Source organism: Gopherus evgoodei, chromosome 4, assembly GCF_007399415.2.
Source record: "Gopherus evgoodei ecotype Sinaloan lineage chromosome 4, rGopEvg1_v1.p, whole genome shotgun sequence".
Taxonomy (NCBI): domain Eukaryota; kingdom Metazoa; phylum Chordata; order Testudines; family Testudinidae; genus Gopherus; species Gopherus evgoodei.
Window position 1 is genome coordinate 84,711,336 of NC_044325.1, and position 26,548 is coordinate 84,737,883.

General features: G+C 38.7%; 1 protein-coding gene across 1 annotated transcript in view; it reads right to left on the reverse strand.

Annotated features, from left to right (window-relative positions):
* Positions 1 to 1,121: 1,121 nt before the first annotated feature.
* CD44 (CD44 molecule (Indian blood group)) overlaps positions 1,122 to 26,548 on the reverse strand; it is a 101,233-nt gene continuing 75,806 nt past the window's right edge. The window contains exons 13-20 of the mRNA XM_030560054.1: positions 21,638 to 21,805; positions 17,286 to 17,465; positions 14,977 to 15,141; positions 13,902 to 14,081; positions 12,601 to 12,786; positions 8,264 to 8,362; positions 6,379 to 6,457; positions 1,122 to 2,040 (exon numbers count right to left, since the gene is read on the reverse strand). Coding sequence (XP_030415914.1) covers positions 1,824 to 2,040; positions 6,379 to 6,457; positions 8,264 to 8,362; positions 12,601 to 12,786; positions 13,902 to 14,081; positions 14,977 to 15,141; positions 17,286 to 17,465; positions 21,638 to 21,805 — 1,274 coding nt within the window. The 3' untranslated portion in view covers positions 1,122 to 1,823. The remainder of the gene's footprint in view (positions 2,041 to 6,378; positions 6,458 to 8,263; positions 8,363 to 12,600; positions 12,787 to 13,901; positions 14,082 to 14,976; positions 15,142 to 17,285; positions 17,466 to 21,637; positions 21,806 to 26,548) is intronic.

The following is a 26,548-nucleotide window of genomic DNA, read 5'->3' on the forward strand; positions in this document are numbered from 1 at the left end:
ACGAACATGACTTTCTATATATGAAACAACCCTGTTCAGTGGGCCAGCACATATGCCACTTAAGCAGTCAAATTAAGTCATGCTTTGCTGGCCCTCGTGCACAAGAGTGAATTTCACCCATGGCAATCTGCCTGAGAAATGTTACCAAGTTATAGTATGTCATTAAACAAACACTTATGGAGAGCTGCTAAAGATCTACACTGAGAAACACAACCTCAGCAATTTCATGCACAGTGGTACGAATAAAGCACAATATTAGACAATTCTAGCCAAAATTTTAAGTGCCGTAGTTTCTTCAAAAAGGAAATTAAAATAAATGACTCTAGTGCGCTCTTCTCAGTTCATTAAGGATCCATGGTCAGTGAATGGGACTATTTTGCTTAACTGATTAAACATTTAACAGTTTCCATCCCATGGTGCATAGGGTCCTCATTGATTATAATTACATAATCAATTGTTTTTACTTAGATTTTTCCTTAAAGCGAAGTTGGATAGACTATTGCTGGTATTTCGATTTCTTGCTGATAATATATACAATCAGTGTACGTTACTGAATGCCATCTTAGTGTACACAAATACTTTACATAAATGGGATGTACAAAGGGGAGGGAAGCATGTGTCAGTGCAGCTGCAGCTATTTTATGTTGTTGGGATAGTTTTCTTTCATTTTCTTTGATCTTTATGCAGTTTTCCAACTTCTTGTTTCAACAAGTGAACAATATTTCTCTGGGCATTTTTAATAAGCAGAGTTTAAACAAAAAGATGGCAGAAGTAGAATCCAAAAGAGAACATCACATAATTTTAATTTGACTGTTAAAATATCAGCAAGATAGGGTAACATGCAACCATTATGGGAAAAAACAGGTTGTGCTAAGCTCAACATCTTATGATAAATCTGAGAGCAGGGATAGATAGACCCCTGTTCTGCGAGAAACAAAATATTGCCATCTTATTTGATCATTTCCTACTGCTAGGTTTTGAAATATGTGTTTGAGTTGTGGTCACTGTATTTATTTGTCAACTTAACTAACAAGGTTCACTAGGGAACATACTCAAAATATGATTGATGGGGGGGAACAGCAACATACAGTTTTGAAACTGAAGGATAACTGCACAGATTGTTAAGATAAAGAATAGAAGTTTATTATGTATCAGCTCAAGTTTTCATGTCTTTTCCCGCCTGCCCCAATAAAAATTATTGACATTATATATCCATGGGCATTTAAAAAATAGAGATACATAGTTTTGTACTTTGTGGTTCTCTCATTGTAGCCCTCATTGTAATCACTCTAAACTGTCACAGTTTGCCTATACCAGCAGATCCTGAATGCACTTGACAAACTCCGCAGGGCTGAAAGGTGATTTGAAAAGACTCTGGTGTAATACAAAACTCTATAGAAGCCCTTTTTTTTAACTCTATTTTTCTCTAGACGTTTATTCCTCACTTATGCTCATACTATGTAAATTTAGTATCATAAATGCCTTTGAGATGGAGTGACTAGATATTTCTGTATATCCACTTAGTGAAGGTGCTGCAACTGGAGAAAATATGATTTCAACTAACATCCCTCCTTACATATAAAGTGTCTTCCAGGTGGGAAATGGGAACTGCCAAATTTATGCAAGTCTCAGGCACTTATATCAGAAAGCAATGTCAATTTTTTTTTATTTGGACCTGATTTTTAAAAATATTAAAAAGAATAAAATGTATGCTTAATTATGCTCAAAAGACATCAGTAGCACATTGCATCTGTGAGTTTCAGGCCCAGTTCCACGTGATTTTCATTTCCCCAACTCTTGATCTACAAAATGGACCAACACTATTACATCCCAGTCTTCATGTTAGCCTCTTGTGGATTTTTCGTTTCGTCTGTGGTCAGGAATTCATCACATGATCCTGTTCGATTATCTGGCTGTTCTTTATGTACCAAGTGCACCATTTCTTGAGATTTGCTGGCTTCTCCATTCAGTCCACCCATCTTCTTGTCTGACACTGACCCTTTGCCATTGTTAATCACTAGCTTTTTCTTCTGCCCACATCTAGTAAAAATAAGCAACACAAATGGAGATTATGAAACTGGGAAGCACAACATACAGAGTAGATTTTCTAGAAAAGGGGCAAAGGAAATAAAACTTGAGTCTATCAATGGAGAAAAGCTCAAATATAATACATAAAGCTTTTGTCTTTAGTGGATATATTAAGTTTTTCAGGTGAGATATCCAAAAGTATCCATCACTGCCCTTATTCTGCACCCATTGACGTAAGTGGGAACACAGTTCTTTGGAAAATCCCACCCTTCATATGTTGCTCAAGTTATTTTTAGAACTAGGTCCGAAGGTTCAACATTTGGAACTGGTAATATTTGGATCCAGGGTTCCAACCTATCTCCAGTTATTCCAGAGGGTAAGAGTAAGATGGACTGAGTGCCAGAGGGTCACTTTTCTCATCACTTTTGTCTTCTGTTCTCTTTTTAGTGTCAGGACTAGAACCATGCTGACAGTTGTGAAAGGGGTCACAATATTATCATCAACAGTTTGGCTTGTTAAAGGTTATATTGAGGATGGAAAACAAAGACTGGACTTGGCTATTATGCCTCAGATTCTCAGCTGCATCCTGGATGCAGCTACAGATGAGGTCACAAATAAGTTATTTGAGGCTTTCTGATCCTGCAACTGGTTCCATGCTGACCAATCCCTCATGTAGTTCTGAACAGCCTTAGTACAGCTACAAACTGTACCTGCTGACTATGGACCCAAGAGGTTGATATGTCAGCTGACAGGCATTATAATGCATCAGCACTCTAGAAAAAGGGGATGGGAACAGCCACTGCTTCCCCCTAACACACTCTGTTTTATGCTGTAGGAGGAGTGGCATAGACGCTTGCTGTGCTGGTTCTATACCATTCAGGGATATCTCATGGAGCTGGTTAAACTGGCTTTGTGGTTATGTTGCACAGTTAAATGTAATTAATTAAAGACATACACATGCAGCACTATTCTTTGAAAACAACTACAGTGTTTATGCAAACGTGTTTTAAAATGCTTCCTGCTTTGGCTAAGTGAATTCCATTTGAACTACTAATTTGGCAGTTAAATTATTTCTCCATCTGTAGTTTGAATCAAGTATATATATTTTTTGCCAGACAGACATACAACAGCTGTTTTAGCCAATGTGACTGAGAGCAAATCCACCTTGTCTCAATTTGCTATGTTTACATTATGCAACACATGTGAGCAAATTCAGCCCTGAATTACACCCTCACAACACCAATAGAGAAAATACTACACAGTAATGGGATTCCATGGGATGTGAGGCAGAACATAATTTCTTTCCAAAATGATATCTAAAGTGTGCTGCATTTCATCATGGATTGTGGACAGAAGGGCCCTCCACAATCCATGAATATTGTGGAGAGGCTATTCAGACTAGAAAGGCGGATTCTTTACATAAAATATTCATTCATTTTGTTGGGGCTCCACAAGTCATGCTGGGCCTTGGGTCACACTATTTTAAAATTTAACCCAGATAGGAATTGTGAAAAAGGGAAAATTTAAATGATAAGATCAAGCTATTCCCTATTCACCAAAATGATCTACTTCTTTGGTTGGAATTTCTAAAATTTCTAAGACATTCTGTGGCACATAAACCTCCCAACTAAAGAGGCTCAGTCTCTTGAGCAATGAATCAAACATTTTGGTGCTTTAGGCAAGTCAAAGTTTTCTTGTGAAAATTGGATTTTGAAGCATTAAAATATATTCTTCCTGATCACTCTGTATGAGAAGGAGAATGAAACTATATGTGATTGGTTGGTTAAAGTTCAAGTAAATATTGGAAACACATTATAACTTAGCTGGTCATTTAAAAATATATGTGTGAAAGTCTTCCAAATTCTACTTTCTAATTCCCTAACAACCCTCTCACAAAAGCTTCAGTTTACTCCATCCTGCTTTTCAGCAAAGATCTCACAACAAAGTTGCTACTGTGAGATCATAAATTAATATTTTCATATTTCTAAGACATAATTTTTTAGAAAATATTCTACAGTATGCTTATTAGGTAGTATAAATTACTGTAAGACTAATTTACACTTGTCAAATAGATGAGCAAAAAATTACCCATGATTTTTTTAAAAGACAAACAAACTGAATTTATTAATTTAAGGCCTGATCCAGTGTCCCTTAAAGTCAATGAAAAGATTTCCCTTCACTTCAATGGGTGTTGGAGCAGACCTCTACCTCCTACTTCACAAAATTTGCCTCCCAGTCAATACAAATTAGCAGGTGTGTGTGTGTATACCTAGCATTATGCTGTATGTATCATTTAACTCCCTGAATTTCAAAGTAAAAATATGTTTTCAATTTTAAAAAGTAGTTAATAATGTATAGCTTCCAGATTGCTTAATTTTTCGACAGAATCTATCTGTATTTGATCATGGCTGGACCTGGCTGTTTATATGGTGATTTGTGGGGTGGAGGGAAACAGGGGGAGAAGAAGAAGGCAGTCTCAGCTTTCTAGACATAGCAGAGTGATACAATTCAATAAACCATAACATTCATATTCTATTTCCTAGATCAACTAACAAGAGGGAGGTTGTAGATTCTTGTGTGTTTTACCTTGTGTGACTGATAGTTTAGAGTAGCAATTTCTCTAGACTATCAAAGAAGCACATAATGTGGATATAATCATAGGGCCATACCCTCCTCAGCCAGTGTAAATCAGCACCACCTCTGTTGACTTGAACAGAACAATATCATTTTACATCAGCTGAGGACCTGGCCCACAAATCACAGTCTGAGTTCACCCAATTTGCACTTCCCCGCCTCACATAAGCCTGCTTTAGTTTGGGGGAGGACCTAATCAAGGGCTCCCTCCCGCCAGCTTTAATTTCCACTATGGCAGGCTGCTAGTGGAGATCACATTTAAATGGCCAGCCTGGCTATGTCTCCTCCCTTTTAAGCAACACTCACTTTCTTGGGCATGCAGGTACCAGAGGTGAGGGAAGCAGTGCTTTCAAAGACGGCCAGTGTAAACTAGGAATTAAATGTATCTCCTTGTGTACTATGACAAAAGTGTATGAGAATATTTGCACTGACGGAAAGTTCAAGTTTAAAATAAAAGTGGCAATCTATTACCAACAAATAATAGTAAACCTCAGAACAGCTATTAATAAGAGAAGAAAGACAGTCCTGTGTTTAGAATTTTGAATAAGGAGACCTGGTTTCCACAGATTTCCCGGTTAAACTTGGGTAAGTCATGTGACCTTTCTGTGCCTTGGTTTCCCCATCTGTAAATGGGGGCAAATAGCATTTATCTATCTCACAGTGGTGTTGTGAGGATATTTTCCCTAATGTTTGTTAAAGAGCCTCATACGGAAGGTGCTGTAGAAATGACACTATAAGCTAAGAGAACAAGGAAGAAAAGTAGTGAACTTGACACTGCCAAGGAATATTCCTAATACTTAAAAGATTTCTGCTAAATTAGACTTACTACAGGGTTCCTCTCAACCAATTCTAAAACAAAGGTCAAAACTGTGGCTCATGTCAGCCAAGATCCAAAGGACCACCTTCTCCCCCTCCCAATTCAATTCTTCCCTCAATTTCAGCCTTCTAACTAAAGAACCATTCCTCCAGTCATCAGCACCAGCTTCAAATTCCCCACAGCAGAACCCTTTCATAGTCTGCTGGAGGGACTGGGGAATTGATTCTCTGCAGCTGATCCAGCTAGGCTCACTGCAAACTCCTGCTATCAAGATTGGCAGCTGTGACCCTTCCTTTAGCTAATGGGAGCAGGTGAATCCTGTCTCTACAGTCCTCTGGATGCGGTGTATACAGCTTATCACACAGAATAATTGTACTCTTGTGGCCTATGCAACACACACAGTGGGTTTATATTTAGTTAACCTGGGGACCACCTTGTTATTTACTGTATGTGCTTCTGTTTACATCCATCTAGCATACTATTAACTTTCATTGACCTCAGGGGAAGCAGGATCAGGCCATTAGTATGTAAAACACAGAGAGAAATTATTCCCTTACTCTGCCATGCATAAGTTCAGTTTTTGTTACTGTGAAAACGAACAACAATAATGACCCATTCACCCGCTAATTTCAATAGGGTTCCACAAAAGTGCAAGTGTTCACTGCACAGCGCTCAGCACAGGACCAGAGCCTCAAACCTCAGCAATGTCTGATAACTACTGTTTATTACAAAAGAAGAGGTGTGCTGTTCACAGAGTGTGTCATTTTGGCAGAAACTCTTCTCTGTGCTTTTCCAAAGCTACCAGAAGCTTCACAGATCTCCCAACAATAAAGACAGCAAGGCAGCATGTTCTCCAACAACAACCTCCTCTAACCAAAGCTAGAAATGGGCTTCCCTACCTGCTCCGACTGTTGACAGCAATGCAGACTGCCAGAATCAATGTCAGTGCCAGAAGAGAAGCCACTATGATCAGCCATTCTGTGGGTGGAATTGGGAAATAATTTAGCTTCTATTCTAATTTGCAGTTTGACACAATAGCAGGAACTTGGACACTTTTGCATTCGTTTACAATACACCTCTCCCGTTACTGTCAGAGTTTTTTCTAATATGCAAGAACGTAAATATAATATGGTACTAACATAACTGTGCTAAGACATTACTGATAGTTACACTGAGCATGTGAATGAGAAATATATTTAATGATGTTGAATGTCAAATTAAACGAAACTGTCACTGAATGTTAACATCTGGAAACTCCATACTGTGAGACAGTGATTGGGCCTATAGCGGGGGAAAGGATTTGCATTAGTCATTTACTTCTTCAGTGGGAGAGAGAGGGGCCTGGTTTTGAGATATCTGAAACAATATTCAAACAGAGGTGACTTAGAAGCAAAGTGGAAGGCCTACACTTTTCTTCATTTTGCCATTTAAACAGATCCTAAACCTTTAAAGCAGAGGTGGGACCCTCCTGCCCAGCCCCTGAGCTCCTGGCCCAGGAGGCTAGCCCCCAGCCCCTCCCCTGCTGTTCCCCCTCTCCCACCGCCTCAGCTTGCCACGCTGCCAGCGCAATGCTCTGAGTGGCAGGCTGTGAGCTCCTGGGGCAGAGGAGCTGCAGAGCCCGGCCTGACCTGGTGCTCTGTGCTGCGCAGTGGCTTGGCTGGCTCCATCTGGGCAGTGTGGCTGTACTGCTGCCAGCCACTGGTGCTGCAGGCAGTGCGGTAAGGGGGCAGAGAGTGGAGGGATTGGATAGAGGGCAAGGGAGTTCAGGGCGGTGGTCAGGGGGTGGGGGTGGTCTGAGGGCAGGGAACAGGAGTTGAATGAGGGCAGGGGTCCCAGGGGGGCAGCCAAGAATGGGGGGGAGGTTGGATTGGGTGGCGGGGGGCAGTCAGGGGCGGAGGTTCTGGGGGCTGTCAGGGGACCGGGGGGGGGTAGATGGGGCAGGGGCCCCACAGGGGCTGGCAGAGAACGGGGGGATTGATTGGATGGGGCAGGCGTCTAGGGGGTGGCCATCGGGACGAGAAGCTGGGGGGATTGGATAGGGGGCAGGGCCAAGCCACACCTGGCTGTTTGCGGAGGCACAGTCTCCACTAACTAGCCCTTCATACAGTTTCCAAAACTTGATGTGGCCCCGAGGCCAAAAAGTTTGCCCGCTCCTGCTTTAAAGGAACATTTTGAGGTCAACTTTGCTCTCCATTTTTTGTTTCAGAAAAACTGGATCATACCAGCAGAAATCTGGAAACAATAGAGAAAGGCTTTTTTGTTTGTTTGTTTCCAGTTAATACATTTCCCTACACTGTTTACAATCCAAACTTTGCATCATAGAGCTACTACATGAGAACCTGACACTGACTGTAAATTCTGAGCCTGATTCTGAATTCATTTACCCAAGTGTAAATTGAGAGTAAATTAATGGAGATATACCAATATAACTGAGAGCAAAATTAGGCCCAACAGTGAAGCTACTTTTATGGAATCACTTCCATTGATATAGTGCTGGGCACAATACAATGGAGGCAGAATCTGGTAAGATATCTTTCTAACACATAATCATACACATTGTAGATAATAAGTAGAAAAAGCATCTGCGACATATGCAGAACCTCCCAGTGCTCTAGATCTCTATTTTCACTTTTCCAAGTGTCCTGAATATTTTGCTTCAGAGTTGAAGAACTGAATGCATTGGCAGGAATGTGGATTAGCTATGATCTCCTATAATAACCTCTTCATCTCCATTTCTTTAATTCTGTGATCAGACTGTCAAAGGCAATGGCTTGAGATACCAACCTGGTATTTGGGCTGATCTTGGCTGTGAAGCTATGTTTGGTTTTGTGACCTGTCCAGATGGATTTGCTCTTCTGCCATCGTGTTTGTTAAGTGTAGAACCTAGACAACAAAAACATCCATTATGACCAACAAGCCTAGAGGATATTTAAAAGGCAGCTATAGACTACAGACTTGCCCTTTCACAAGGATGATATAACTAGAAAGTTCACCTTGAGTCTAGAAAGAAGAAGACATTTACACTGCAAAATCTCATACTAAAGTAGCATAGAAAAATGTTGCACAGCCCACAGCTCTTCAAAACACGTTCGTAATCAGTATAACTGGCCTCGTCATCTTGAATAATATCATTCCTTTTTCTCAACAATAGCATCTTGTTGTTTTGGGGCAGTTTTCACTTTTTATCATGCTACTGTTTCATGGGTTAAAATGTGAAGTTGGTCAGAAAATTTCCACTCAAAAAATGCTGTTTCATCGAAATAAAAATGTTTTGCAGAAAGGTATTGATTTTGATGAAATGTTTGATAGGAAGGTTTCTGAGTTCCAGGAAGGACTGTCTGGTCAATTCCCGAGAGAGAGAGAGACAGAGGGAAATTGAAAACCTCATCTTTTTAATCCAAAAATGGAAGTTTCAACACAAATCTGTTTCATGAAAACTTACTAAAGGTTTTGTTTTCATTCCAATATGCAACAAAAACAAATTTGGAAATCTCAAATGTTCATGAAACAGAATTGTCATTTACTGTGAAAACTACTATCATGAAGAGGTCTCAAACATCAGAATGTTGTTCCTAGTGGAAGGATTGTCCTCTGCACTCTTGCAGATAGATTCCTTTGTCTTTTTATCACCATTATGCACCTACAACAACTATTTTCTGGCCTTATATTGGATGAGACCCTGCCCTTAAACAACCAGTGGGTATGCTGCTGAGCAATGTGTGAGGTACTCTCTCCAATCAGGCCAAGCATGCTGTCCTCTCAGCACTCTCAAAGCCTTCTGTCTAGGGAGCAAATGAAGAACTGGATTGACTAGGACCCAAGTGGTTCCATGATTTCACAAATCAAATGGAGTCAGCCATATAGCAATTTACTGACAGAGTAAGTTTATAATCCATGCTATATGTGGATTTTACATTGGTATTGGTTAGCCAAATCAGTCTGTAAGGTCACAAACATTGCTGTAGTGACATCAACTGATTACATTATAGAGATAGGTCCAGTGGGTTATACTTGGAGCAGGTATCTCTTTCGTGCTGAACCAGGACATCACCATGTCGGTTGGTGCTGATTTTATGAATGGTCCTTCTAGACCCTAGGCACTCTGTTTAGCTGTTGATATGGTTACAGTTCTCAGAAGTTTCATGTTCCAGAAGTGAAACCTCTGGAAGACAGTTGAGTTGTGAAGCTGGATTAGGTCTGCAATTCAACCACATACCCCCACTCTGGCCTATTTCTCATCAAATAACATTTGCTGGGCCGTGCACCGATCAACTTAATTCCTGAGTATGGTAAAGTCTCGGCCTCCTCTACCCTCACGTTGGTGCCTTTTTCCAGTCAAGCCACTCCGCCACACACACCTATATACCCTTTGAATTTCTCATAGATTCTCCCTTGTCTAGTTTAAACTTCCCCTCACCCTTCAAAGCACTTCACTACTCTTCTCTAGCCAGAATCTCTGACCTCATTTCCTAATAATAGCTGGCAAACAAACAACTAAGAATCACATTTTTCTTCTGCTGTTAACAGGCTCTTCATGAAACCTCCAGGTGTTTTTACTTATGTCTGACGGACTACTTCATGCTATCTCATGGGAAATTCATAGCCCACAACAAGAACTGAGCACTGAATTTAGCATCTGGTGGAGCTGAGCTGATCTCCAAGAAAACAGACGCAGATAGTTAAACTATTATGGTGGATTGTGTACCCACAGACTTCAAGAGACATTGTTATCTGATCAGAGGCCCTAGCATGATGCTCCATCCACAAAACCCCTTTGAACTGAACCGCTGACTTTTGTATAGCAATAAAGCCCAGATATTTACTAAAGATTTTAGCTGTCTAGAACTATATTATCAACACCACAGAAATATTCACAACATTTAGGATTCAATTATGCAATTTAACATCATAGGCCCAGATTATCCCCTCCATAGGAGACACTTGCAGGAAGTAGACAGATAGGGGTGCTAGGGACCTCTGTGAGGTTCATTTTATGACAACTTAACCATATTATTTCTTTGCGAAGAATCAAATATGTATTTGGATTTCTTCAGTGCATGGTTTCACTATCCCACTGTGGCTTTTGGGCAAAAGATCAGTCATATTTATGTCAGACCACAGCTGAACATGACTATAGAGGAAAAGCAAGTCAAAACATGAGGCATAGCAAACAGAGAAAAGAATTTCTTCAGAATGAGCCTTTAAATATGTTCTATTAAAACAGGAAGTGAACTTTGTCATCCCATTCATGCTTCGCAGGGCCCATTTCATGAAAAAAAGACCTTTCTTCCCTCCCTCAATGTGCGCACACATTTTCCACTGTGATAGAGTTGTGACCTAGCATTCTCTCTGCTTTGCTATGATGCCACAGCACTAAAAGAAATGGATGCACAGCATGCCATAGCACGGAAAATGTTGGGAAGAGGGTCTCATGAGCTCTGTTGCTCCATTAATATCACGTCTCTGATTCTGCTAAGAACCTAAACAGATGATCCTTGAAAGTTACCTCAGCTCCAGCTCTGTCAGATTTTACATATTCAGAAAAGAAAAGCAACCAAACATTTCTACACAGTGTCTAATGTACACACAGTAAATTAGGGAGACAGCCTAATAAAATGGGGGACTGGAAGTCGGGAGACATGAGTTCTCCTTTGTAAGTTACACATTTAAATATTACAAATAGAAAAATAAAATAGCATTTTATAAAATATAGTTATTACATTTATAATACTTGAGGCATCTATGCTCTATAAAATTTGGCCTCTAAGGGCAGTTTTGATCTGGTTTATTTTGCTGAGTTTGTATCATGTTTTTCATTAAGATCTGAAAAGACTGAGGGCTGGGTTCTGATCTCACTTAAACCAATGTAAATAACACTGCCTCCACCAAAGCCAATGGAATTATGCCAGTGTAAAACTGGTGTGGGAAGAGAGTAACATCTAGAACATTTAATGTAACCCAGATAGAGTCCAGAAACTAAATCAGTGTGTCTCCATCATAGAACCAACTCATTTTTCATATTCAAAACTCCTTTCAAAATCAAATTAAAGTGTTTATTTGATGCAAACTCTTTTAAACTATTAATGTTTCATGACTATCTTCAAAAATACTTTGATGAGAGATGTGGTATTAATACATGTTCATATTTTTGGTTGTGTGCAAAAAATGGCTGTAGATTGTTGGACAAATTCTCTGCTGGCACGACTGCATTGACTTCTATGGAGTTATACTGACAATTGTCAATTTGTCGCAGCATGACTGAGAAGGGATAGCATCTAGGAAAACCTTAGCCTCTGGGTTGATAATTTAAATGAAAAGTACCTTTGGGCATACAGGAAAGCCTCTTAATTTTCAAATATAATTACTTGCATGTTACAACATGGAACAACAACATTCACACTGTGATCAATGCATGTTATTTCTTTATACAAACGAGCTCTGTCAGAAACAAGTTTTTAAAACTGAAGCAGCTGAGAAATGAAAAGCCTATTGCTTCCTAGCACCCATAGATGCCAATAATCACTGATGAGTTACTTAACAGCAAAATTACTCAGGGGGAGGAAGGGGGAGGTGGAAATGCCATACTGGAAATTCTCTTCCATTCTCTTCCGTTCATAATATCAGGAGGGTGGGGTGAGGGCTGGTTGGACTAAGTGTTACTTTGCCAGCATTCAAAATAACTGCCATTGGATGACAGAGAATAAAATGATCAGAAAGATGGAACAAAAGTGTTCTGTGTTTTGAGCCGTTAGTATAGAAAATACTATTTCCACAGCTTGACACTGGAACACTAGCAACTGCAATCAGATGTTTCTCTGATGTTCTAGAGAGGATCCCCAGAGTTGGTGAAAGGAAGCAATGCTACTCATCTTCTCTGAGAAGAAAGATTGCTGGAAATACTATCTTAAATCATCCCACTTCACATGGTTCTACAATTAAAACACTTTCGCTTTCATGCACATTGGTAGGAGGCTACTTTCTAGCTTTCAAAACTCCAATTAAAAGAAAAAACTTTTGGATCATAACATTTCCCCCAATACTTTACAAATTTACCTTTATATCAAGAGACATTAAAAAAGGGTGAAGGATTAGACAAAATTATTGTAATTCACTGTTCTTACTGGTGACTGTAGAAGCTGGTCCTCTGCCATGTCCACTTTCAATGTCAGAAAAAACTCCAGGTATCAAATTATCAATGGGATTGTTTGTGGGATATTTGTCTTCATTATCCCCTCCAAGATGAATGCCAGGTGTCAGTGGATCTTTAGTTGAATCTTCATGTTTGATACCATCATTGGAGACCACTGCTGTTATGATGATGCTTGAATCAATTTTAAACTTAATATTTGTAGAACCACCAGCACCATTATTTTCCTCTTCTGGTCCTGTTGTATCTACAACAGGCCTTGATCTTTTACATTTTTATTATATTTAGAGCATAAGAAGAGAGAGCCTTCTGCATTCTTTCACATTGTCACTGGTTTCTCAACGTTTTAACCAACACCCCCTTGCTGTTATTCAGGGTTATGATTTAATTTAGAAGAGTTTCAGTGACAATGGACACAGAAGCAAGACCACCAAATAAAACAACCCAAAACAAACAAACCCAAGAGCAAGAAGCAGACAGGAGTGATCAGGAGTGATTACAGATGCCGAGCATTGGAACTATGTCCCATAAATATGACAATTATTTTTTCTTTAGAAATTTCACTAATTTCTTTTATGTTCTTGTCCTTAAGTGATACTGCTTAGAACAGGCTTCAGTGACATAAAAGGCGCACACAACGTATGAAGGTCTGATGGAATGGCATGGAGAATTTATGATATTGCAATTATTTTGTAAAATCCTGTCCCTGTGTCTCTAGACAGTGCTCTTCTATAAAGGGGTTACTGGTGAGTCACAGGAGCAAGCCATCAGAAAATCTCACCCAAAACACCATCACCGCACCAGATTTATATCCCCCAATTACAAGCGCACCAGAACATAAACTCAGAGAGGATAATCTAAAGTATAACAGGAATGCAAGATCAAAAATGAGAGTGCTTGGCATCACAAAACTGTACAGCTTGCAAAACGATAGAGTAGCAAGAAGAATGATTATTAGGACACCTAGCATTACCTAAGGAGACAAGGAGAATAGCCCTCATGCAAGCTCATTATGTATCAATCCAACAACACAAGGAAGAAACTCTTAACACAAAAAGACACAAGTCAAGAATAAACTAAAATAAAAAATAATTTCACAATATTACAGAAAATTTTGATTAGCTGATTTCCTGTAATCAGGTACAATAACATGCCACAACTTAGTAAGAGTTATCAATAGACCTTTAGCATATTAAAAATGGTGAAATAACAATTAAAAGTATCTCATCCAAAAAAACAAGTAACAAGACGATAATTTATTATTCTTAATGGTACCTGTATGAGAAGAATCATTTTTATGTTCAGTTTCACTTGGAGGAATCATTCCAGGTAGCTCATCATCCCTAGAGGTAGCTGTGAGATACTTGTCTTCATTGCCCCAGCCAGGATGAACACTGTGCAACAATGGATCTTGGGTTGAGTCTTCATGTGTGGCACCATCATTGGAGACCACAGCTGTTATAATGATGGTGAAGCAATTGGGAACTTAATAATTGCAAAAGCACTAGCCATGTTAGTCTCATCTTCACTGTTTGCCTCTATGCCTGGCCTGGCTCTTTAAAATTTCTGCGGTATTTAGAGTATCAGAGGAGAGAAGCATAGAAGGCTTTTGATCCACATTTCTCATCTTTTTAACCAACACTGTTGCATTACTGTGGTTTAACAGAACCCTAATGATAATAGGCATGGAAGCCTGAGCAAGGAAAGCAGAAGTATCTACTTGTCTCTGGAACTCAGATCTGATCTCAGCCAATGGGAGAAGCAGTCAGATAAGCTCACAAATGCAACAGCACCTCACCAAATTTATCTCCGTAAATCAGAATGTCATTAAAGCACAACGAGACAGAAAATATTTAGGCTGCTGGTAGTATAGGATAAAAAAAATGGGATTTTGGAATTACCAGGCTCTATTTTCTACATATGTCTAGCAACCTGACCTGCCAAGACATTTAGGGATTTCTCTGGTTTAGGGGAATCTCTGGTTGTCACAGAATAAGGGGAAATCAAAATATACGATCAATTCAATTCAAGGCTTAGATTCACAAATACATTTTTTGAATCTTATTTTCATTATTCAATACATTCTAGTCACCACACAGAAAAAGCCAGAGGAAAGTTCAATATACAGACCCAGGAAAAAAGAGAGAAGAAAATTTAAAAAATAAAAATTGTTGTTCAACTGATTCCATGCAATAAGGTCAAAAACACCATCACCACACCAATGCACCTCCATGCTGAGAATTTAGATTTCCAACAAGGTATAATAGTGAATAAATTGTTTGCAGAAGAAATAATGTCTCATTACACACAGGGTGATGAAACGAATATAATTCCTTATTCTTACTGGTACCTGTATAAAACTCAGCTTCATTTTCAGGAATAAGTCCAGGTACGACATAATCCCTGGAGGTATTTGTAGGATATTTGTCCTCACTGCCCCATTCTGGTTGATTATCTAGAGGCAGTGAATCATGGGTTGAGTCTTCATATATGGCACCATCATTGGAGGTAACAGCTGTTATGACAATGGTTGAATCAGCTGTGAATTTGATATTTGCAAAAAACACATTATTCTCATCTTCAGTTCTTTGGTCTACATTTGGCCAAGATCTTTGGCATTTCTACTGTATTTAGAGGATTAGAAGAGAGGGCCTTCTGCTTTCTTTCACATTGTCACTGGTTTCTCAGCTTTTCAACCCACATTCTCTTGCTATTTCTTAGGGTTGCGGTTTAATTTAGACAAGTCCCAGTGACAATAGACATAGAAGCAAGACCGTTAAAATACTAAGAGCAAGTAGCAGTGACATCTTACCCTGTAATTTAGGATTAATCACAAATGCTGAACATTGGAACCATGTCCAGTTAGTATGACAATGATTTTCTCTTTTAAGATTTCATTGATTCATTATTGTGATATTCCTTAGGTGACACTCCTTAGAATGTTTCAGTGGCATAAAAGGCACACACAACATAAGATATTATGATGGAATGAAGAATTTATGATACTCTAATTATTATATAAAATCCATTCTCTGATTCTTTTATAGTGCTCTGCTATAAAGAGATTGTTGATGAGCCATAGGGACAATCATAGAATATCAGAGTTGGAAGGGACCTTAGAAGGTCATCTAGTCCAACCCCCTGCTCAAAGCAGGACTAATCCCCAACTAAATCATCCCAGCCAGGGCTTTGTCAAGCCGGGCCTTAAAAACCTCTAAGGAAGGAGATTCCACCACCTCCCTAGGTAACCTATTCCTGTGCTTCACCACCCTCTTAGTGAAAAAGTTAAGCATTCAAAAAGCTCATCTAAACTACTACCACCTCTCCAGATTTGCATTGCCGCATTGTAAGTGCACTAAAACAAACTTAGTGATGAAATATAAAGGTTAATAGGGAAGCAAGATACAAAAATGTGAGGGTTTGCCATTACCATGCTGTCAAATGATTAGTAAGACATTCAATAAGCATACTTAATGAAAGAACAAAACTTCCACTGTTCTTGGTGGAAGAGTCTCTAATAAGTATCTAATACAGAGAATCAGAATAAAAAAACTCCATCATGCCAATATCCAGGAAGAGAGAGAGTAGTGAGAGCAACAATTATTAAAACATCTAGCACTATCAATGGATATCTGGCAAATTCTCCTTGTTTCACATCTTGAAAGTATTATGAAATATTTTATTTGAGAACTGTGCAGAAGAAATAATATCTCATTTCACAGAGAGTGATGAGATTCATCTTCATGTTCACTATGTAGCTAATCATTCATAGTGGTATTTGTGGGATATTTGTCTTTACTGTCCCATCCTGGATCCATATGTGTGAGTACACTATGGGATGAGTCTTCACATTTGGCACTATCACTGGCAATGGCAGCTTTTATGATGATGGTTGAATCAGTTGTGAACTTAATATTTGCAAAATATTCTCATCTTCAGCTTTACATTTGACCTTTGAGTTTTATATTTCTACTGTATTAAGTTTGAAGGAGAAGGAAATCAGAGACCTTCTATTTTGTTCCACATTATCATTGGTGTTCTCAACTTTTAACCAACACCATCTGGCTGATTGGGCAATATGATTTGGCTGAACTTATCCATGCTGATAACATAGATAGATGTCTTAGCAAGAAAAGATATAGCAGCAGCAAGTTGCCTCTGTAATCCAAGTTGTATCTCAGTTACTGAGTTTGAGGACTGACCATCAATATGACAGTGACCAATAATTTTCTCTTTTGGGATTTCACTTTTACCTATATGTTATGTGTGAATCTTGCTTTTCATTATTCAGCAAGCTTTAATCAACATAGTCAGAGAAAACCCCAATACATCAACTCAGAAAAATGCAAACAAGAAATCACAACCTAGGAAATTTTAGATTCCATGCTAATGATCACAGTTCCACTCTAAGCCAAATTTTGTCAACAGACTTTCAATAGAGTATCATAAGGAAATAACACAGATGTAGTAGTGTTATTCCTTCCAAATAGGGAGCAAATGGACTATAGGGTGGGATTTTGAAAAGTATGCAGCATTGGTCAAACTCTTCTCCTGTCAAAATAAATAGTAAAACTCCTACTGATTTCAATGAGAGGAGATTTAGGTCAATGCCGAGTGCTTTTGAAATTCTCACGCATAATTAATTGTTCTTTCTGGTACCTGTATGAGAAGATTTCTTTTCCTGATCGTTTTCACTTGGAGGAATAATTCCAGGCAGCACATCATTCCTAGTGACATTCGTGGGATACTTGTCTGCATTGCCCCAACCAGGATGAACAGTATGCAGCAGTGGATCTTGGGTTGAGTCTTCATGTTTGGCCCCACCATTGGAGGCCATAGCTATTATGATGGTGGTGAAGCAATTGTGAAATTAATACACACAGAACCACTCTTCATAGTATTCTCTTCTTCAGTTCTTCTCTGTACCACAGGCCTTGTCCTTTCATATATCTACTACACTCAGTAGCACAGAAAGGGCATAAAGGTTTTGCTCCTCTTTATTATCTCAGTTCAGAAAACTGTCCCACTGATATCAACAGAACTTAAATTCATACTTCAATGCTCTTCTGACTCAAGATACATTAGTAAATCTTTTTACAAGCACTGTACTATTTTTCAAGACTGTGCCTTGGCTGACCATAAACGTAGTGAAAATGGGCACAGAAGCAAGAACAACAAAGAAGTAGCAGCTGCAAGAATTTGGTCCGATAATTCAGGTTTGATCAGATACTCAGAATGAAGATTATGTCTCTTTTACAACTATTAATTTTCTCTTTCAAGATTTCACAGTTTCATTTAGTTACACTCCCTCCAGACAAGTAGAGTCTGACCATGGGTGGGAGCAAACCTGCTTCTGTAACATAAAGGGCACAAAATAACATATAAGAAAATGATGGAATGAAATGGGCAATATTTAATTTGATATTCCTGCTGTATTTAGGTGGTGTTGCACCAAACACATCATCATGTGCGACTACTCACATATTCAAAGTTAAGAATGTTCTTAAGTGTTTGCTGAATTGGTGCTTTAGAGCATAAGAACAGAAAAGTAGAGAGGACTTTCTATTTTCTATTATCACTGGCCATGTTCCTGTTCAGGGGCAATGTTTTCAACAGAAATCCTCTGACAATAGAAGTAAAAGCAACAGCGAGGAGAGAAGAAATAGCAGCATCAGCTTGCCTTTGTAACTCAGTTTGATCTCAGTTACATGGCATGAAGACTGAATCACAAACATGGCAGGGAAGAATAATTTTCTTTTTGGGGGATTTCAGTGCTTTATATACATTACAGTGCTTGTCTCCAGAAAGGCAGATTCTGATAATTGAGACAAGCCATTTCATTTCAAATTTTCTCAAAATATATGAGTTATTTGTAAGTATTATCCAAATAGTTTGAACTAATCCTATTCAGATTACAGTTTGTTTTGTTGATATGCTCGGGGTTTAACTAATCACCATATTTGAGGTCAGGAAGAAATTTCCCCTCAGGTCAGATTGGCAGTGACTCCGAGGGTTTTTCACCTTCCTCTGCAGCATAGGGCATGGGTCACTTTTGGTTTAAACTAGAGTAAACAGTAGATTCTTTATAACTAAGTTTTAAAATCATGATTTGAGGACTTCAGTAATATAGCCAGAGGTTATGGGTCTATTACAGGATTGGGTGGGTGAAGTTCTGTGGCCAGCGATATTCAGGAGGTCAAACAAGATGATCATGACGGTCTTTTCTGGCCTTAAAGTCCATGGATCTATGAAATGTTTGTGAATATCAAACCACATAACACAAAAAAATCATCAATAATCAATGGCTATAAATCACATGGTGTTCTTTCTGTTTCCAGGGTGGATCACAGAAACTTTCAAATGATGGGTCAAATGAATAGCAAATAATAAATGTCCAGTGGGGATTTTCAGGTGAATAATTATTAGTGCTAACATTTGTTAGTCCTGTTTTATTCTATTCTGCAAGCACAGAGAAACCAAAGAAAATACCAACACCTTTAAAAATGCAAAAGAAAAGACGACAATATATTCAACTGAATAATCAAAATAATCCAAAAAAACTGGAAGTTTTGACCTGAGGATTCCATGCAAAACTGAGATTTATCAATAGACTTTAAACTAGGGAGGGATTGGGGGCTTTAAGTACTACAACAATACAAGTAACAAGCTTTAAGCTTGTTGGAGATTGTCCCAATGAAAGATGGCAATAGCAGAAAAAAGGTCATAGTTGCAGCAGTGACAGAACAAGTAACAGCAACAACTTGTACCTCTCTCACTCATCTTTGATAGATGCCAATTAATAGGTGGAGTCTGTGGCTTCTGGATTCATACAGGTGGAAATTATAATTTTTTGTAGATAGTACCTCATAGACTCTAATGCCAGAGGGGACCATCGTGATCATCTCCTGGCCATCACAGCCAATGGGACATCATCCACCCATACCTGTAACTGGCTCATAAACTCTGGCTGAGTTACTGAAGTCCTCAAATCTGAGTTATTACAGAGAATTCTTTCCTGTGTGTCTGGCTGGTAAGTCTTGCCCACATGCTCAGGGTGTAGCTGATCACCATATTTGGGATCAGGAAGGAATTTTCTTCCAGGGCAGATTGGCAGAGGCCCTGGGGGGGTTTCGCCTTCCTCGGCAGCGTGGGGCATGGGTCATTTGCTGGAAGATTCTCTGCATCTTGAAGTCTTTAAACCATGATTTGAAGATTTCAATGGCTCGGACACAGGTTTCATACAGGAGTGGGTGGGTGACATTCTGTGGCCTGCATTGTGCAGGAGGTCAGACTAGATGATCATAATGGTCCATTCTGACCTTAAAGTCTAGGATTCTATGATTCTATGAAATCTTGATTTAAAGACTTCAAGTTACAGAGAATCCATCATTTACTCTACTTCTCTGAATAATTATAGATTTGGCTCCAGGTAAATTCATAGACTCACAGACTTTAAGGTCAGAAGGGACTATTATGATCATCTAGTCTGATCTCCTGCACAATGCAGGCCGCAGAATCTCACCCACCCACTCCTGTAACAAACCCCTAACCGATGTCTGAGTTATTGAAGTCCTCAGATTGTGGTTTAAAGACCTCAAGCTGCAGAGAAATTTGCCTTTGTTTGTGAGAATGGGATAGGATACTATAGTTGGATATTTGGCATATTTGTGTATATACATCTGAAGTTGAAAAATACATTTGTATTGATATTCTGTGCTGTATTAAAATGGCAGCTGACAGTAAATGAATTGTCTTGTTCACTATTCAAGGTGCTGTTGTTTAGACATAGGAGATGCGGTCAGAAATGTCTTGAAACACTGCCACCACATCAGATTTACCCTTCAAAGTTAAAAGCCTTTCAGAAAACACACTGGCAAACATAATGCATGTAAGATTAGGATGACTTAGAACACAGTCTAAGAATATTGCCTTTGATATCAGTGCATTCCATGAGTGAAATACTCATGGTTAAATAAGGGCCCATAATCAGAAGATGAAAAGATATAGACAACCCTTTGCAGTAAGCAGTAACCATCAGCACAAAGCAACAGCAAGAGAAAAGTACACCAACTAAACCCAAGAAAGTGTAGATTTTATTTATTTATTTATTTATTTAGAGATGGTGGCATTTATTCTTTCAATTCTTAAACAAGGTCCACATTGCAAGCATAGAGAATGCTCATAGAGAAGGCCGTTTTACACTCAAACAAACTTCACTGACTAATGCTGTACTAATTTACCCTGATATTATGGGATTGATGCAGGAATTACTGAGCTAAATTCTATGTCCTGTGTTATGCCAAAGGAAGGAGCAGATGTTCATAACAGTCTTTTCTAGCCTTAAAATCTAAGAATAAAACAGTTTTAAAATATTTACAAAATAAAACCTCAACACACAAATCCTGACTGTAAAGTTTATTGTACTAGTAGTTGTCCAACCTGATGCCACCCACATAATACCTCACTGCCAGAAAAAAGCAACTTTACTATCTCATAACCAAAAAGGAAGCTATCAGGATATTAGAGGCATCTCATGTACATCCAAATGGATGGTGCAGCATGCACAGTCTCTCAGTATGCCAGATTGCATGAGTCACAATTAATCCCCAAACTTCCAGTTGGTAAGATGGGGGAAGAGAGGGAAGGAGGAGGGTCTGCAAAAGCCCCATAAAAATGTAGTGCTTATCTGGTACCAACTGTCCCTAAAACAGTCAATAAATAGAAACTTCGTGGATTTGGGTCTCTCTCTTTAATGGAATGAAATGGAGCAATGTATCTGAAACCTTCCAAACTCTGCAGTTCAGACCCATCTGTACTTTAAACCTAATTATAACTCAGAACTATTTAATTACCGTGTAGCAACATCTAAACAATGCTTCCTGTTCACTTTGAAGTAATACAGTATCCTCACCTAATAAACATATTGGTCTTTAGCCTCTGAGTTCATTTAACAAAAAAATATTTAACGCCAAAGAAAAAGCATTCTCAAGTTCTCACTTAATTACTGATACCTGTAATTGAATGTTCACTTTCATGTGAAGGAATAACTCCAGGTAGTACATCATTCCTAGTAGTATTTGTGGAATACTTGACTTTATCGCTCCATCCAGGATGAGCCCCATTCAGCAGTGGATCTTGGGTTGGGTCTTCATTTTTGGCACCTTCATTGGAGACCACAACTGATATGAAAATGTTTGAACCAATTTTGAACTTAATATCTGCAGAACCACTTAGACCATTACCTTTACTTTCAGTTCTTGTTTCTCAATCATACATTTACAGGACCCTGACATGGGTCCATAAAAGTGGATGTGGCCGACAACTTTCCGATTTTTCTTTGTACCGGTTTCACTATCATATAGGTGCTCATATTTGTGCTACACAAAGAGGTTATTTTGCTGAGGCATTGTGGGAAAAGAAGGAAGATTTGAAAATCTACATCAAAGTTTTATTCATAGTTGACGATATAGACAAATTAACCAATTATTGAGGCAATATTGAAAGTGTCCTACACCTTATTAAGCATGCTATTCTTGAACTACAGAGAAAAGCACCCAGAACAGTCCATGAGTACCACCACCATATCAATTTTATCCTCCAAAGTTATGAAACTCCAACAATGATTGCAGAAAACGTGATTGCAACAGCAAGTTCAATGTGATCGCAGAATAAAGATAAAAGGCACTTTACAAAGCCATTTTGGCCTATAAGGAGATAAAATGATTACAGTTCATTATTCTTACTGATACCTGTAGGAGTATATGTGTTGCGTCCTATTTCATTATTCACAGTCACACTTGAAGAAGAATGATCTCTTTCCTTTACAGGGAAATGTACAGGCTTCACACTATCCACAGTAGTGTTTATGGGATACTTGTCCTCATCTTCGTCCACTCCAAGATAAACATTATGCAACAAAGGATCTTGGGTTGCGTCTTCATTTTTGGCACCTTCACTGGAGACCACAACTGCTATAAAAATGGTTGAATCAATTTTGAACTTAACATCTGCAGAACCACTTACACCATTACCTTTACTTTCAGTTCTTGTCTCTTTAATGCACCTTATAGAAGTAAAGCCCTATTTATTGTTCTACAGTATCACCATCATCTCAGTCATACATTTACAGGATCCTGACATGGATCCATAAAAGCTGATATGGCCAACAACTTTCTCACTTTTCTTTGTACCGGTTTCACTATCATATAGGTGCTCAAATTTGTGCTACACAAAGAGGTTATTTTGCTGAGGCATTGTGGGAAAAGAGGGAAGATCTGAAAGTCTAGTTTTATTCATAGTTGATGATACTGACAAATTAACCAATTATTGAGGCAATATAGAAAGTGTCCTACACCTTATTAAGCATGCTATTCTTGAACTACAGAAAAAAGCACCCAGAACAGTCCCATGAGTACCACCACCATATCAATTTTATCCTCCAAAATTATAAACCACCAACAATTTCACCAGAAAACACAAATGCAATGGCAAGTTTAATGTGTTTGCAGAATAAAAGCAGAAGGCACTTTAGAAAGCCATTTTGTAAATCATTTCCACTGAAAAATAAAAGTCCACTGCACCGGATGCAGTTAGGTACCCAATCAGCAGCAGAAAGAAATATGCAGGAAAATTACACCAGAGATATTCCAACAACAAAAGATCCCATCAAGCAAAACCTTGGGTCAAGAAAGCAGTACAAAAAGAAATCACACAGCAAAGTGTGTATTTTTGGTTATTTTAGATTTTTTTCTCACTTCACTCTCTAAGCCAGCACAATGTCAGCAATCAAGACCCCGTAGAGGAGGCCTTTTCTAAACATACAGCCTTCAATAATTACAACTAACTGTAATAATACAGTAAAAAATATAGCACACAACTCCATATTTAAAGTATTATCAAATGCACACTGTTTCACTTGATGCCATCCATATAATGCCAATCTTCTCACAGCCTAGAACAAGCTATCAGACAATGGGCATTTCATGTATAATTAGCCAAAGGAACCATTTCTGAGAAAGGGGAACATATTGAGAGATGCAGAAAGTGCTTCATTTTTGATGACCGTTGAAATTCATTTGGTTATTGCTTCTAAGCTAACAACAGTGGTGATAGAATAAGGGACTATGTATACACTCACAACATGGGAACTGGTGGTTACTTTTCTATTGACACTGCAGCTGGGATTCTGACACTGAATTATCTTGAGAATTAGCTTTCTGAAATTAATCAAGCAAATTTTTGAAAGAGTGTATAAAAGCCACAACCCAAATAGGTTCAGTTGTATCTAAGAACACTGAACGTGGAGTTTTTCCAGACTCTCAGGTGTTAGGCAGTAACATTTCCCTCTACTCTCTTTTCTGAACACCTGTAAGAATTTTCAGACTCTGAAGTTACTGTTACTGAAAGACATATGCCAAGAGTTGGCATAGCACCACCAATAACACCAGATGGGCCAATTCAACACCCAATTCTAGAGGCCAAAATTCTCCTAATGAATCTGGGTACTTCCCTCACTCAAATTTGCAATAAACTTTAAATAACATATAGTATAAGGGGACTTGGATGTGAAAGTAACAATATCTCTGCTACTGCTAGAGCAAGTCCTAAAGTCTCTAATCTGTCGATAGTCAGTCCTTACTCTAGCAAAAGTCTCTTTCACAAAAAAGTTCACTTCGCAATAATGGACTCTAGGGACTAGACCCTCAACTGGTGTAAACTTGAGTAACTCCATCATGGTCAATGAAGCTATGCCAATTAGTATCAGCTGAGAATCTGGGCCCAGAGTTTGGCCTACAAGGAGATAAAATGATTACAGTTCATTATTCTTACTGATACCTGTAGGAGTATATGTGTTGCGTCCTATTTCATTATTCACAGTCACACTTGAAGAAGAATGATCTCTTTCCTTTACAGGGAAATGTGCAGGCTTCACACTATCCACAGTAGTGTTTATGGGATACTTGTCCGCATCTTCGTCCACTCCAAGATAAACATTATGCAACAAAGGATCTTGGGTTGTGTCTTCATTTCTGGTACCTTCATTGGAGACCACAACTGCTATAAAAATGGTTGAATCAATTTTGAACTTAACATCTGCAGAACCACTTACACCATTACCTTTACTTTCAGTTCTTGTCTCTTTAATGCACCTTATAGAAGTAAAGCCCTATTTATTGTTCTACAGTATCACCATCATCTCAGTCATACATTTACAGGACCCTGACATGGATCCATAAATGTTGATGTGGCCAACAACTTTCTGATTTTTCTTTGTACCGGTTTCACTATCATACAGGTGCTCATATTTGTGCTACACAAAGGCCACGTCCAGACTACCAGCCGTATCGGCGGGTTAAAATCAATTGCTCGGGGATCGATATGTCGCGTCTAATCTAGACGCGATATATCGATCCCCGAGCGCGCTTAAATCGATTCCGGAACTCCATCAATCCCAACGGAGTTCCGGAATCGACAGGGAGAGCAGCGAACATCGATCCCGCGCGGTGTGGACGGGTGAGTAATCCAATCTTAGATATTCGACTTCAGCTACGTTATTCATGTAGCTGAAGTTGCGTATCTAAGATCGATTTCCCCCCCATAGTGTGGAGCAGCCCAAAGAGGTTATTTTGCTGAGGCATTGTGGGAAAAGAGGGAAGATTTGAAAGTCTAGTTTTATTCATAGTTGATGATACAGACAATTAACCAATTATTGAGGCAATATAGAAAGTGTCCTACACCTTATTAAGCATGCCATTCTTGATCTACAGAGAAAAGCACCCAGAACAGTCCACGAGTACCACCACCATATCAATTTTATCCTCCAAAATTATAAACCACCAACAATTTCACCAGAAAACACGATTGCAACGGCAAGTTTAATGTGCTTGCAGAATAAAAGTAGAAGGCACTTTAGAAAACCATTTTGTAAATAATTTCCACTGAAAATAAAAGTCCACTGCACCGGATGCAGTTAGGTACCCAATCAGCAGCAGAAAGAAATATGCAGGAAAATCACACCAGAGATATTCCAACAACAAAAGATCCCATCAAGCAAAATCTTGAGTCAAGAAAGCAGCACAAAAAGAAATCACACAGCAAAGTGTGTATTTTTGGTTATTTTAGATTTTTTTCTCACTTCACTCTCTAAGCCAGCACAATGTTGTCAGCGATCAAGACCCCGTAGAGGAGGCATTTTCCAAACATACAACCTTCAATAATTACAACTAACTGTAATAAAATAAAATATAGCACACAACTCCATATTTAAAATATTATCAAATGCACACTGTTTCACTTGAAGCCATCCATATAATGCCAATCTTCTCACAGCCTAGAACAAGCTATCTGACGATGGGCATTTCATGTATAATTAGTTTCTGAGGAAGGGGAACATATTGAGAGATGCAGTAAGTGCCTCATTTTTGATGACTGTTGAAATTCATTTGGTTATTGCTTCTAAGCTAATAACAGTGGTGATAGAATAAGGGACTAAGTATACACTCACAACATGGGACCTGGTGGTTACTTTTCTATTGACACTGCAGCTGGGATTCTGACACTGAATTATCTTGAGAATTAGCTTTTTGAAATTCATCAGGCAAATTTTTGAAAGAGTATATAAAAGCCACAACCCAGATAGGTTCAGTTGTATCTAAGAACACTGAACGTGGAGTTTTTCCAGACTCTCAGGTGTTAGGCAGTAACATTTCCCTCTACTCTCTTTTCTGAACACCTGTAAGAATTTTCAGACTCTGAAGTTACTGTTACTGAAAGACATATGCCAAGAGTTGGCATAGCACCACCAAAAACACCAAATAGGCCAATTCAACACCTAGTTCTAGAGGCCAAAATTCTCCTAATGAATCTGAGTACTTCCCTCACTCAAATTTGCAATAAACTTTAAATAACATATAGTATAAGGG